This window comes from Cydia amplana, chromosome 8 (genome assembly GCF_948474715.1).
Source record: "Cydia amplana chromosome 8, ilCydAmpl1.1, whole genome shotgun sequence".
NCBI classification, from domain to species: Eukaryota; Metazoa; Arthropoda; class Insecta; order Lepidoptera; family Tortricidae; genus Cydia; species Cydia amplana.
The window spans coordinates 9,326,257-9,338,723 of NC_086076.1; the positions used below are offsets into that span (position 1 = coordinate 9,326,257).

The following is a 12,467-nucleotide window of genomic DNA, read 5'->3' on the forward strand; positions in this document are numbered from 1 at the left end:
TACTAAGTTCGTGTTGGATTTATTATAAAAGACTTAGTGTTAAGGATTTTGTGACGTATTTTGTTGTGAATATAATTGTTTTTTTCACTGAACACAGCACGTAGAGTTTCTGTTGGTCCGGTCGGATGTGATAGTTTATATCTTACAATAGTTACGTATTACCACATGACAGTTGCAGTGTATTAAAATATTTTAGAACATATTTGCTTTTTTACTTTCACTAGAACCTAAAACTAGATCAGGTAAAGTAACAGACTTGTGTATTTTGTTATGTAACTTTATTCTCCTCACTAGACATGCAAATACAAGGACAAAAACAACTCACGAATTTTCAAAACGAACGAAAACGCATCCTGACTAATTTTACAATTGGTAACGACAGGGTCTGAAAACTGCATATACTTGAAGGCTTTTTAATAATATATATTCTACACGTACGAGAATCTCATAAATATATCATATTTGAGATCTTTACTGAACCAGTATGGTAAGAGATTGAATACATAAAAGGGGTGAGAAAAATGGTGCCATATATTCCCTCACATATATAATAAAGAAAACTTAATGGGCACACGTATGGCACAACATCATTAGTTCATTACATCAACGCACCTTACAAACGACAGGCACTTTTCACGATGTGGATCTTTAGGATTATTGCTTCTGTATTATTCTAGGGAAAAAAATTGTGTCACCTTGGCCCCTTACCAATATGGGACTCGACATATTTCAAGAAAACAAGCGTTAATCACACGGAAGACTAAAATTATAGATATAACTCTGTAACATAAAAGCTTGATTGCATGTTGCTGTTGCTATACGATGTAAACAGCTTAATATTGTTAATTCCTGTCTAAACTATCAATACTTTAGTATATGCAACCGTTTACATAGGCAGAGTTCATTCACAGTGTTCCGTTATTACACCTAATGCATTTTCTAGGCAGTTGATCATAATAGTCCCGTACATAAAAATGATGGGTAATTGGTTATAAGATCATAAAAGCACATTACACTAGTAGAATTTCTGCGTAATAATTATGTACAAAGCTTTAGTATATGTCCTCGCATCTACAGAGGGTTCGTTACCGAGATCTAACGTATTGGTGTCTCGCATCCTAGCGTCTAGTCGTGCGTTTACATAAAACAAAATAAAATGATTAAGAATATGTAAGAAAAAAAAAACAATTTTATTATGTTATAACATTTCCGTGATAGGAGAAAAAGAAAACAAAGAAAATAACTAGCAAAAACAGTGCCGATTATTTACTACAATAATTATGGAATAAAACGCGCTCGAAATTTACTAAGTATATGAGAAATTACATAACTTAAACAAATACGAGAGGTCTACAATTTCCAAAGAAATAATGTCCAATGGAACCTACCGATCCTAATGTTATTCCATACAATTAAGCTAGTACAGTGTCAGTTGAACCAATAAAATAAAATATAAATCTAAAAGAAATAACAACAAAAATCAATTTTATCGTCGCACCAGGCAACTCGGAGGTCCTTAACAGTTACCCTTCAACTACAACTAGTGATTCGCTATTCAATCTTGTATCATTTGTACATGCGTATAATAGCACTTATATCGACGTTACGTCTACGTCTGAATCTAAATAGGCGTTGGTAATTTAGAATATGAATACATGGGTCAAACCCGCACTCGCTCCCGAATAATCAACTATCGATAACCGCGAGTGTACACTATCTTACCACAAACAACCAACATTTTGCTCTGGTACAAGGGATTTCAGTCTATAAGGCTACTAAAGATCGGTTTTCCTAGGATAGCGGTGCCGTCATATAGCGGCCGTCTCCATACTAAATAATACGGCTAAATATGGATGTCGTAGTATTTGTATGGAGACGGCCGCTATATGACGGCACCGCTTTCGGAGGAAACCAAAGCTTTACTGTCTCACGTTACAAAAACGGTTAATTGTCAAAGAGCAAGTGAAAGTCTACTTGTCGTAATTTTACAAGTCTACGCTCGAGACAATCAATGATTTGCATACATTCGCATTTTGAAAATCAGCACCATTGAATGAACATTTCAAAAGCTAACTGACACCATTGTTCAGGAGTTGAACTGCAAACGAAATTATAATTTGTATGACGTCTTCCAACAGATATTCATGGGTTTAGTGACGTCGTCGTTAAATTAAAACTACTATCGCTATCGTTCGCTAATAATGATTCCAACATAAAATTATTCAAAGTGAGCTATATACAAATGTCGAGTTGGAAGACTCGTGTAAAATGAACGCGCTGTCAAAACGGTTTAACAAAATGGCGGCCGTCGCTAAGCGCTACAAGTTTGAAGTGTTAAGATCGGTTTTCCTAGGATAGCGGTGCCGTCATATAGCGGCCGTCTCCATACTAAATAATACGGCTAAATATGGATGTCGTAGTATTTGTATGGAGACGGCCGCTATATGACGGCACCGCTATCGGAGGAAACCAAAGCTTTAGGGCTCAAACGAACCTTCAAAACTAAAGGCGTCAAGATTTGACGTACATTACAGTAGTAAAAGAATGTTAGTGTTAACGGCTTAAGCCTTGAAGGTTCGTTCATGCATTATCTTATAAAGTGTTAAGATCGGTTTTCCTAGGATAGCGGTGCCGTCATATAGCGGCCGTCTCCATACTAAATAATACGGCTAAATATGGATGTCGTAGTATTTGTATGGAGACGGCCGCTATATGACGGCACCGCTATCGGAGGAAACCAAAGCTTTAGGGCTCAAACGAACCTTCAAAACTAAAGGCGTCAAGATTTGACGTACATTACAGTAGTAAAAGAATGTTAGTGTTAACGGCTTAAGCCTTGAAGGTTCGTTCATGCATTATCTTATAATACTAACTACAGAGCGGGTGATGATTAGAGCATGATCGCGTGTTAAGCAACCGTCTCTATTTCTTCAGTCATGGTCGGCTGGTCCGGCGAAGCGAGAGTCTTGGCTGGTACCCCGGTGTAAGGCAAGGTTTTCATTTTGCGCGCCTCGCGACGCTGCTTTTTCTGCTGCATGACGAGCCGGAGCTGCTCTAGCTTGCACTTAGTCTTGGAGTTTTCTATGGCCAGGGCTTTGGCGGTGTCGCACTTAAGGCAGGGCGTGGAGCCCGAGCACTGCACCGTGGAGCAGGTCTGGCTGCAGCTCGAGCATTTCGTCTCCTCCAAAGTGGTTGAACATGTGTGTTTTGGTTCCTTCTGAAATTTAAAGTCATTTTGATTGAATAATTCATCAAACCTTTTGGCTTATTCTCAAGGAAAGGAACCACGTTTTGCTTATATTCAGATGTAAAATGTTAGGGCAAATTCTCATATGATAACAGTATAATTTAAGTACAATACGGAATGTGGATACATGTGAAATAATTTACAGCTACACTACCATTTTATACAAAACTCGCACAATTAGTGGGAACTGCTTTAGGACGCGGTTTGGCCGCCATCAGCACCAAGCGGGTCAAGAAACGGATGTTCACAACACAAGCCTTCTTGAGCTTACTGTGGGACTTAGTCAATCTGTGTAAGAAAGTCCTATAATATTTATTTATTTATTTATAGATTGAACTCGATAAAATGTGTGAACAGTGAACAAACACCCGCGCGTCGGCCCGCTACCCGCAACCTTCCTGACTGCGGCCTTATCTTATTAATTATTATTTCAATAATGTATTCAGCTTCTATTTTCCCACTTATTCTCCTCCATATACACTTGTTCCGGGTGCTGGTGGCCTAGCGGTAAGATCGTGTGACTTGCAATCCGGAGGTCACGGGTTCGAACCCCGGCTCGTACCAATGAGTTTTTCGGAACTTATGTACGAAATATCATTTGATATTTACCAGTCGCTTTTCGGTGAAGGAAAACATCGTGAGGAAACCGGACTAATCCCAATACGGGCCTAGTTTACCCTCTGGGTTGGAAGGTCAGATGGCAGTCGCTTTCGTAAAAACTAGTGCCCACGCCAATTACTGGGATTAGCTGCCAAGCGGACCCCAGGCTCCCATGAGCCGTGGCAAAATGCCGGGACAACGCAAGGAAGATGATACACTTGTCCCGATAGTGTATACAGTAAAATATTTGAATTTAATTGTATAGTACCTTCCAGATAATTATAGTATAGTATAATATATATATTATAGTTATCTCGATAATTATCCGATAAATATCGGACAATTATTCCAGGTACAGATGGTGCTATATTTATTTTCTTTGAATTCTTTGATAGTAAATAAAAGATAAATGGGGCGTTTTTTTCGCTATTTTTTTATACATTTTAGAAGGTTATTATCAAATCGATAATTATCAGGCATAAAAATCTCGATAATTATCGCGATATCCTTTATTTTCATTTCGAAGCCTGTTAAAATTCTAATTAATAATTGTTAAAGACAATAATTATGCATTTAAAGCATTCACCTTCAATCATCGTTACATAATAGAAATGTCGTGAAATGACTTCAAAGTGATAAGTCAAAAGGGTGCCCGAGTAAGATTAGGTATAGTAGCACATAGCAACATGATTTACATATGCATTAATAAGACTATAATCGTCGGCTTTTTAAATTGCCCACAGTGCAGCAATTACAATTAAACCTAGCTGCGGAGACAAAAAGTATAGTAAGTACTGTCTGACGCAGCATAAACTGCAAGTCATTTATTTGAGCCAATTCAGCTGTTTATCGCATTGTGCAATCGCAAGGTAGTGTTAAAATCTAAATACTGAAATTATCTTGTTTTCAAGAACGGTATCTCCGTACTCCGTAAATTGTCATACCTATTATAGCTAGCCTACATAATATATCTAAGTAGAGCAAAAACATCAATTATTTTTTACTTACAAATTGAATCTTTTACTCTACAAAATAATTTATTAGAAAATAAGCAAAACAAAACTTCAAAACTGTACTGTCAGATTTATACAATTTAGAGTAGGTTTTGTAAAATAAAATATAATTATTTAAAAATCTGATGATAAGGATGATAAAAAAGACCGCATCGAAATCGGTCTCTCCGTAAGAGCTACGATGCCACAGACTATTGGAGTCAATTGTTTTGTGTCGGGGGTTTAAAATTTAAATAGGTATGTATGTATAATGTATACCTACAGATAAAAAAAGGCATGTTAAAAAGTACCTGAACAAGAGCGATGGGCGGAGCGGCGCACAGCAAGTCGTTCAAAATGTGAATAATTGTGGAGATGTCCCTCTTTGGTCGGCCATATCTGGAATTATTGAAAATAGCATGAATAAAATTACGAGCGAACGACCTAAGAGCTCCGTTTCAGGTAAACTTCGATCATTGTTATGCACACAAAGGAATGCAGATGTTTTTTCATATCCTTTGTACCTATCACAAGTATCAAGTACGTGTAACTTTATTGACAAAAATAGCAGGCAAAATAATCGAGGCAAAAATAATTCAATTATTTTTAAGTATGCAGTATATAGAAAATGTTTTTCACAAAGACTACCAAAAAAGTTATGTTTTGAAAAATAAAAAAGATATGCTCACCTGTCTTGCAGAGCAGGATTCAGTGTGCCAGAGAATGTTCCCGAATATATTCCTTTACCATGATGCTTCATGGATTCTATCACAGCTCCGGGGCCCACCTTTGAGCGCACTGACTCTTCAGCAGTTCTGAGATCTATTTTATTTGTCAGCACTTCTTTAGACAGTTTCTTCAACTTTTGCGTGAGGTTCTTTGAAGCCTCTATAAGGGCTTTAGTGTCGACAGGAGGCGTGGGGGACGCTCGCTGCGGCTTCTTGGGCGCGTCAGGAGCTATAAATGGAATTTGTTTAGAAGTAGAGGGAGTGGCTAGGTCTGCGTCTTCACTCTGAGCACTTGGCTGCAATATTAGCTTCCTGGAGTTAGTTATGAAAGGCTCAGTACGGGAGGTGGACGGTTGCGCAAGGTTACTATCTTGTCGAAATTGCATCCTTTTCTTGTGTTTATTCACAACAGATTGCATAAAGGCTTTTTGTTTATTTTGACCAATAGGATGCTTGAATTTTGATGTCTTGTGGAGTAAATATTGGAAGCGCTTATTTTTTAAAGGTTCAATGCTTTGGAAGGAAGGCAAGGCGCCAGAAGCAGCCGGAGTGCCATGGCTGGTTGTGGCCAGGTTTGAGATCTCTCTATCCATCATAGACTCGTCTTGATCCTCAAACAGGCCTTTATCAACGGCACTGTTGAATAGGTTTTCCATAGGGTACTCATCGATGGTGCTTTCAGCTAAGAATGAGCTCTGGTCAGTAAAGGTGTCGCTGTCATCACTGAGGGAGCTGTCAGGGGTGAGAGCCGGGCAGGGCGCGTGCGGGGAGCTGCTGGTGGAGGCGAGCATGTCATGATGCAATTTACTCTTCGACAACAAATCTATCAAACTACTTTTTACAGAGTTTGCAATTGCCGCTTCTCGGCTCTCAGAGGTAGATGCGTCTATAGGACTGGACACCAAATTGGATAAGGACTTGATCGGAGACTGGTCATTCTCTATAGATGTGTCCGACAGATCTGAGAGAGTACAATTTGTGGTGTCTAAAGATTCATCCTTTGTGTCACACGTTTCTTTTTTCAAATTTTCTTCAGCTAAATACAAATCAAAGGCATTTTGCAGTATTTCCAAATCTTGCTTTTGAAGAGTGTGTGTCTGTTTTGGCAGACCTAATTTCTCCGTGTCTGCTGTGTCTTCAGAGTTTGAAGGTTTTTCCGGTGTGCATTGAGGGCTGGGAGTTTCCCTGGCATCTCGTTTTGTACGAACCGAGGTGCTCTTGGTGGGTGTGGAGGTCCTAAGGGAGCGGCTGCCACTCGCCGCCCCCGAGTTCAGGGTTGACAGCTGCAGCTGAATCAACATCATGTGGTCACCTAATCTCATGGTTAAATTAAGTGGAGACTTTCCCGTGAGGAAGTCGTTAACTTGCGTGTCGTTGAGGGACTCCAGCGCCTGCATCACGGAGTTCTCGGGTCTTTGACTCTGTGAACAGATAACGACCTTAATAGCGAATGTCTAGAGGCAGAGCGGTGTAGTAGATAAAGCGTGTATTGATTAGTGTCAGTTTGTTGTGCAACACGTGACGACGACGTACCAGCAGGCCCGTCTCGACGCTGGGTAGTAGAATGACGCGGGACCCGTCCAGAAGCCCGTTCTCCTCCAGCGTCCCCTCTCGCAATTGCCTGCGAACACAAAACCCCATATCGATATAAGTTAAAGGACGCGGATGCGTCATCGCACCGACGCAACATTATTTCCGTGATAATATGTTTGACAATAGAAGCTTGGCGTCTACCATAGAGCTCACCTTTCGCGATGCAACAAGCATATCCGATCCTTAGACACTTTTAACTTCTTTGAGACGAGTTTCTTGAGATGCTCCACTGTATTTTTATCGTTCAAGCTGATTGAGAAATTACCACCAGTGGTCGTTTGTATGTTCAGCGTTATGTCCGTCGACTGCGGGGAGCCACACCCGTACACTTCTGTTCCCGTAGCGCGTTCCATATTTTACACATATAGTCCACTAGAATTTACAATTCGCCCACTATTTCAACGACGCACTACCTTACTAAGATTACACAGCTATTTTATTGCAAGATAGAAATAACAGGGTCACACGCCAGACCCCCAGATTTGATGTGGCCGTAGACAGTGTGACCAGTCGCCTTCGATATCCCGTTATTTTTTTTTTTACAACAGCTGATGCGGAGCGGGCCTCCTTTTCATTCCGTTATGCACTATGAAATAAATCAATATTTGGTTTCGGTTACTCTTTCTAGATATTGGTGACTAATCAAAGTAGCAAATCATAGAATTATACAAAGTTCTTGTTAATATATAAATAAAACACATGATTATTGCCTTCCAAGAAAGTAATCTACTGCTTTATCATATATCGTTTAAACGTAACATACTAGAAACGGAGAAAATACGTCATCGGCCTGCCTGACGTCATCATGACGTCACGCGACGCCTATCGAGGCTTTCTGTGGGAAATTTAAAAGTAGGTTCTCTTCCTCAAACAAAAATTATTAAAGCCAGGGATTTCCCTTTAACAATATAGCATTATAGCGCGTTTCATATTACCTTTATAGTTATCGCTCGATTGATTTGAAAGGTGTTGTTTCTTTGAATATCTTCCTACCCATTTCCTACCTAAATACGCAGTTTTGTTATGGAGTCAAAGTACAGGTAACCGCGGAAGTGACTAATCTCTTTTAACTACATGTTAGCAATGTTTTGAAATTAAATAATACGCGATCTGAAAATGATCTGAGATGTATGCTGGGGATTCCTAGCGATTGTGCTAGTATTTTTTTTTAACGTGTAATATTTAAATAGTTATAATAACAGTAGCCACAGTACCTACTGTAAAGTCGGAAACATAATTCAATTAAAAACCTCTATATCTATTCTCAAAAACGTGACCATGCATAAACCCTATTCTTAATTAAAATTAAACTTTGTAGAATACGAGGGAGAGCCGCATAGCCTGCCTGCTAATGGAAAACATACATTGGTCAGACCTTTAGAAGTGTTGAAAAAAAGAACATCTATCCTCAACCGTTTTATTTCAGCACCAATCAATATAAAACGTAAACTTAACAGCTATCACAGTTACTTATACTCTAAATACACATTTATATAATTATAATTTAGATTTAAATTTGTTTTATACATTTGTTTCGTATCTAAGGGTGGTATTCCACCTGTCCAATATTTAATCAAATTTGTATTTGCGTCTCACATTTTGCTTAATGAGAGAGTGAGACGCAATGCACATTTTGATCAAATATCGGACAGGTGGAATACCATCTTAAGCGATACTATAGCTGGTCAAGCAGATCTTGTCAGTAGAAAAAGGCGCGAAATTCAAATTTTCTATGGGGCGATATCCCTTCGCGCCTACATTTTTCAAATTTGCCGCCTTTTTCTACTAAGAAGATCTGCTTGACCAGCTATAACTCTATTTTAGATACTTACATTTAAAAAATTAAAACAATATAAATAAAAGCTTTTTACTGTAGAGTCGGACCAAGAAAAGTCTGCAGCGGATTTGATAGCCCACGCAGTGCAAGTGTCATTTATGCGTCATAATTTCATAGAAGTTTGACGTTTAAAATAACACGTGCACTGCGTGGGCTATCAAATCTAGCGATGGGCGAGTCGAGTTATCTGATTCGAATAATTCGAATCAGCTTACAGATGAGTTAATTCGAATCAAGACTATTGGCAATTCGAATCAACTCGACCACTAGCTAACTCGACGAATGAATCACCAATTCGCCAACTCGCCGAGCAGAGTCAACGCTATCACACTGCTACTAAGGCCATTCAAAAATAAACCTTAAAACCGTACCCCGAAGGCTCTTTTTACAACAACTGCCGCTCGATTCGCCGTCTCAACTCGAGTTGGTACTATGACCATTCAAAAATAAACCTTAATTCCATGACCCGAAGGTTCTTTTTACAACAACTGCCGCTTGATTCGCCATCCCAAGTATCCCAACTCGAGTTCACTGCTAGTATGGCCATTCAAAAATAAACCTTAATTTCGTGCCCTGAAGGTTCTTTTTACAACAACTGCCGCGTAACTCGCCGTCTCAACTCGCTCCGCGCCTGTGCCTGTGACCTTGTCGCGAACCACGCGAATCGTCGAGTCGAGTCAACTCAATTTTGAATTCGAATCAGCGGCCGAATCAATTCGAATGATTCGAATTGAAAAAAAGTAGACTCGTCACATCGCTAATCAAATCCGCTGCAGACTTTTCATGGACTGACTCTAGTAAAGCAGGCAAATAAAAAATAGCGGAGCAGTAGAAACTCGTAAAAAAAAATCAAAAGACAAATTAAAAATAAGATTGTCATGATCATAACTTTTCATAAAATGCTAAATGAACACTATCAAATATCCCACTTTTCTCATTCAATTATAATTAAAGGTTGCCTTTGCTTGAATGATAAAGTGTTGCCATCTGTAATAACTATTAATAAGTACATGTATAAAATTAAATAAATAAATCATACACTACACTTAGTTATTTTCTGTAAATAAATAAATCACAATAAAAAATAGATCGGACAGTATCTAAATTATAACAAAAAATATTATAATTTAACAAACAAAGGTAAATTCAGTTCTATTTAACTACCACATAGGACTTCAATCTATTATGAATGAAAAAGTTTGAGTAGGCATACATGAACATGAGAAATATTTCACTTAATATTGCACAGTAATATTATGTCTTCAAATGATCTAAAATCAAAATTAAGTTTATATATACAACAAGCGTTAAATTTATCTAGCGTCATTGGAAATAGTTTATGTATACATTGGCAACATTGATTTTAATGTATATGTGACGTTCCACGGCAAAAGGTACCTTATGGCAGTTAATAATAGCGTAAAGCTTTGGATTCCTCCGAAAACGGTGCCGTCATATTACGGCCGCTATATAGCGTTGACTGACGTCACTAGAACGTTGTCTATGTAAACAAGATGGCGCGGTTTCCTAGACGACGTTACGTTACGTTACGTTGATTGTCAACGTAACGTAAGATGACGGCCGTCATGACGGTGTCAATAGTTTCGTGAACGTTTTATTAGATAGCGGTGACGCCATTTTGAATAAATGACACGAGATTTGAATAAATGATTCCGTACTACGATTATTTTCCTCTTCTGATGATATTTCATCCTCAAAGTAAATTATAGATGATCAAGCAAATCTTGTCAGTAGGAAAAGGCGCGAAATTCAAATTTTCTATGGGACGTTATCGTATCGCGCCTACATTTTTCAAATTTGCCGCTTTGACCTTGGTGGATGACGGTGTGTTATGACGCCGTGGTACTTTCCACATGTCGCCACCGTAAAGACGACCGTCTTTTGCGGCCGCTATATGACGGCCGTCATATAACGGCACCGTTTTCGGAGGAATCCAAAGCTTAAGCGCCAACGGCCATAAGGTACCTTTATCCGTGGGACGTCACATATGTTTCATTAACATTCACTATGGTCCCTAGCAGCTTGAACTTTAAAAAGTCGGTGTGAAATAGTGCTAAAGTTTAAAACATATTTATAGTATTTAGGTACATATTTACCTAAAGCACGAAATATGGAAGTAACGAAACATCTATTACAAAAAGCAATTCCTGAGAATGATACGGAAAACTAAAAAAGAACATTCATAACAATCATAACTGTATAAAAACATGATGCCACAACAATTACTTAATAATTAGTTAGGTACAGTTCTTTGCCAGTTAAGCTTTGGTTTCCTCCGATAGCGGTGCCGTCATATAGCGGCCGTCTCCATACAAATACTACGACATCCATATTTAGCCGTATTACTTAGTATGGAGACGGCCGCTATATGACGGCACGGCACCGCTATCCTAGGAAAACCGATCTTTAGTTAACAACTGTGATAATATGAAAGTAAAACTCTATAAACTATTAATTTAGAGTCCAGATGTAATATTTATAAGTATTTATTTATAAAACACTTTAATCATAATAATACGTTCTAACCAATAATTTAAATAAAAATATGTACGTGTGTAGCAATATTGCAACGATTTCGCGAACTTAATAAGTCGTATAAACACAAATATCTGGGTGACCGAGCTTCGCTCGGAAAACATATAATAACTCGGAAATGCGCGTTTTCCTAGAGATAAGACCTAGCTAGATCGATTTTTCGCTCCCGAAAACCCCCATATAGCAAATTTCATCGAAATCGTTAGAGCTGTTTCCGAGATCCCCGAAATCTATATATAAATAAATAAATAAATAAATAAACAAGAATTGCTCGTTTAAAGGTATTAGATTTGCTATTTGCAACTAAAGCACCATTTCACTGCCAAGCCATTTCGAATCGTCTCATAATTACAATAAAGTTCACGATCCAAATTCCTGCGTGTCGCCGTCAATCTCCTCGAAAACGTAGCCACCACGGCCGTCCATCTGCAGGTAGTGGTCGTGATGCTTCCATAGAGACTTGCGGTGAGATACCGTGAAGAGAGATATACCCATCTATTTGAAAAAAAAAAAAGATAAATTAGAAAAGGGATACGGTGGTACATAAAGTTATACACATTTAATCTATAGTTGTCACATCAGGAAATTAATATCTGGGAGACCAAGCTCTGCTCGGAAAACATAAAAAATCAAAAATGCGTGTTGTCCCAGAGATAAAGATAAAAGATAAGATAAGATAAAAATATATTTTATTGCACGGAAAGGATACAACAGTGGTTACAACACGAGTTACTGGTAAGAGTTGTGCATAACTAAATTGACATGCCGAGATTCCAGGAGTCCCCGCACTAGGCTAGGCCTGTATCGCGGGAGACCAGATGTATATTGTATGTCATGCAAGTTAACTTAAGAGGAGAAAGATACCTAATTCTAATTTTAACAATTGTGTACACTATGTAAGTCTATCTGTTATT

The 12,467-nt window shown here is 38.5% G+C and overlaps 2 protein-coding genes across 2 annotated transcripts in view; both read right to left on the reverse strand.

Annotated features, from left to right (window-relative positions):
• Nucleotides 1-2,845: 2,845 nt before the first annotated feature.
• On the reverse strand, nucleotides 2,846-7,689 carry LOC134650042 (midnolin homolog). The gene is made up of 5 exons (XM_063504866.1): nucleotides 7,314-7,689; nucleotides 7,101-7,188; nucleotides 5,529-6,988; nucleotides 5,151-5,238; nucleotides 2,846-3,217 (listed from the first exon to the last, which is right to left on the reverse strand). The coding sequence occupies exons 1-5, from the start codon at nucleotides 7,511-7,513 to the stop codon at nucleotides 2,909-2,911; spliced, it is 2,145 nt and encodes a 714-aa protein (XP_063360936.1). The 5' UTR covers nucleotides 7,514-7,689; the 3' UTR covers nucleotides 2,846-2,908.
• A 4,157-nt stretch (nucleotides 7,690-11,846) lies between these two features.
• The window catches only part of LOC134650338 (ATP-binding cassette sub-family D member 3), a 33,599-nt gene continuing 32,978 nt past the window's right edge, over nucleotides 11,847-12,467 (reverse strand). Inside the window, exon 16 of the mRNA XM_063505299.1 lies at nucleotides 11,847-12,048. Coding sequence (XP_063361369.1) covers nucleotides 11,914-12,048 — 135 coding nt within the window. The 3' untranslated portion in view covers nucleotides 11,847-11,913. The remainder of the gene's footprint in view (nucleotides 12,049-12,467) is intronic.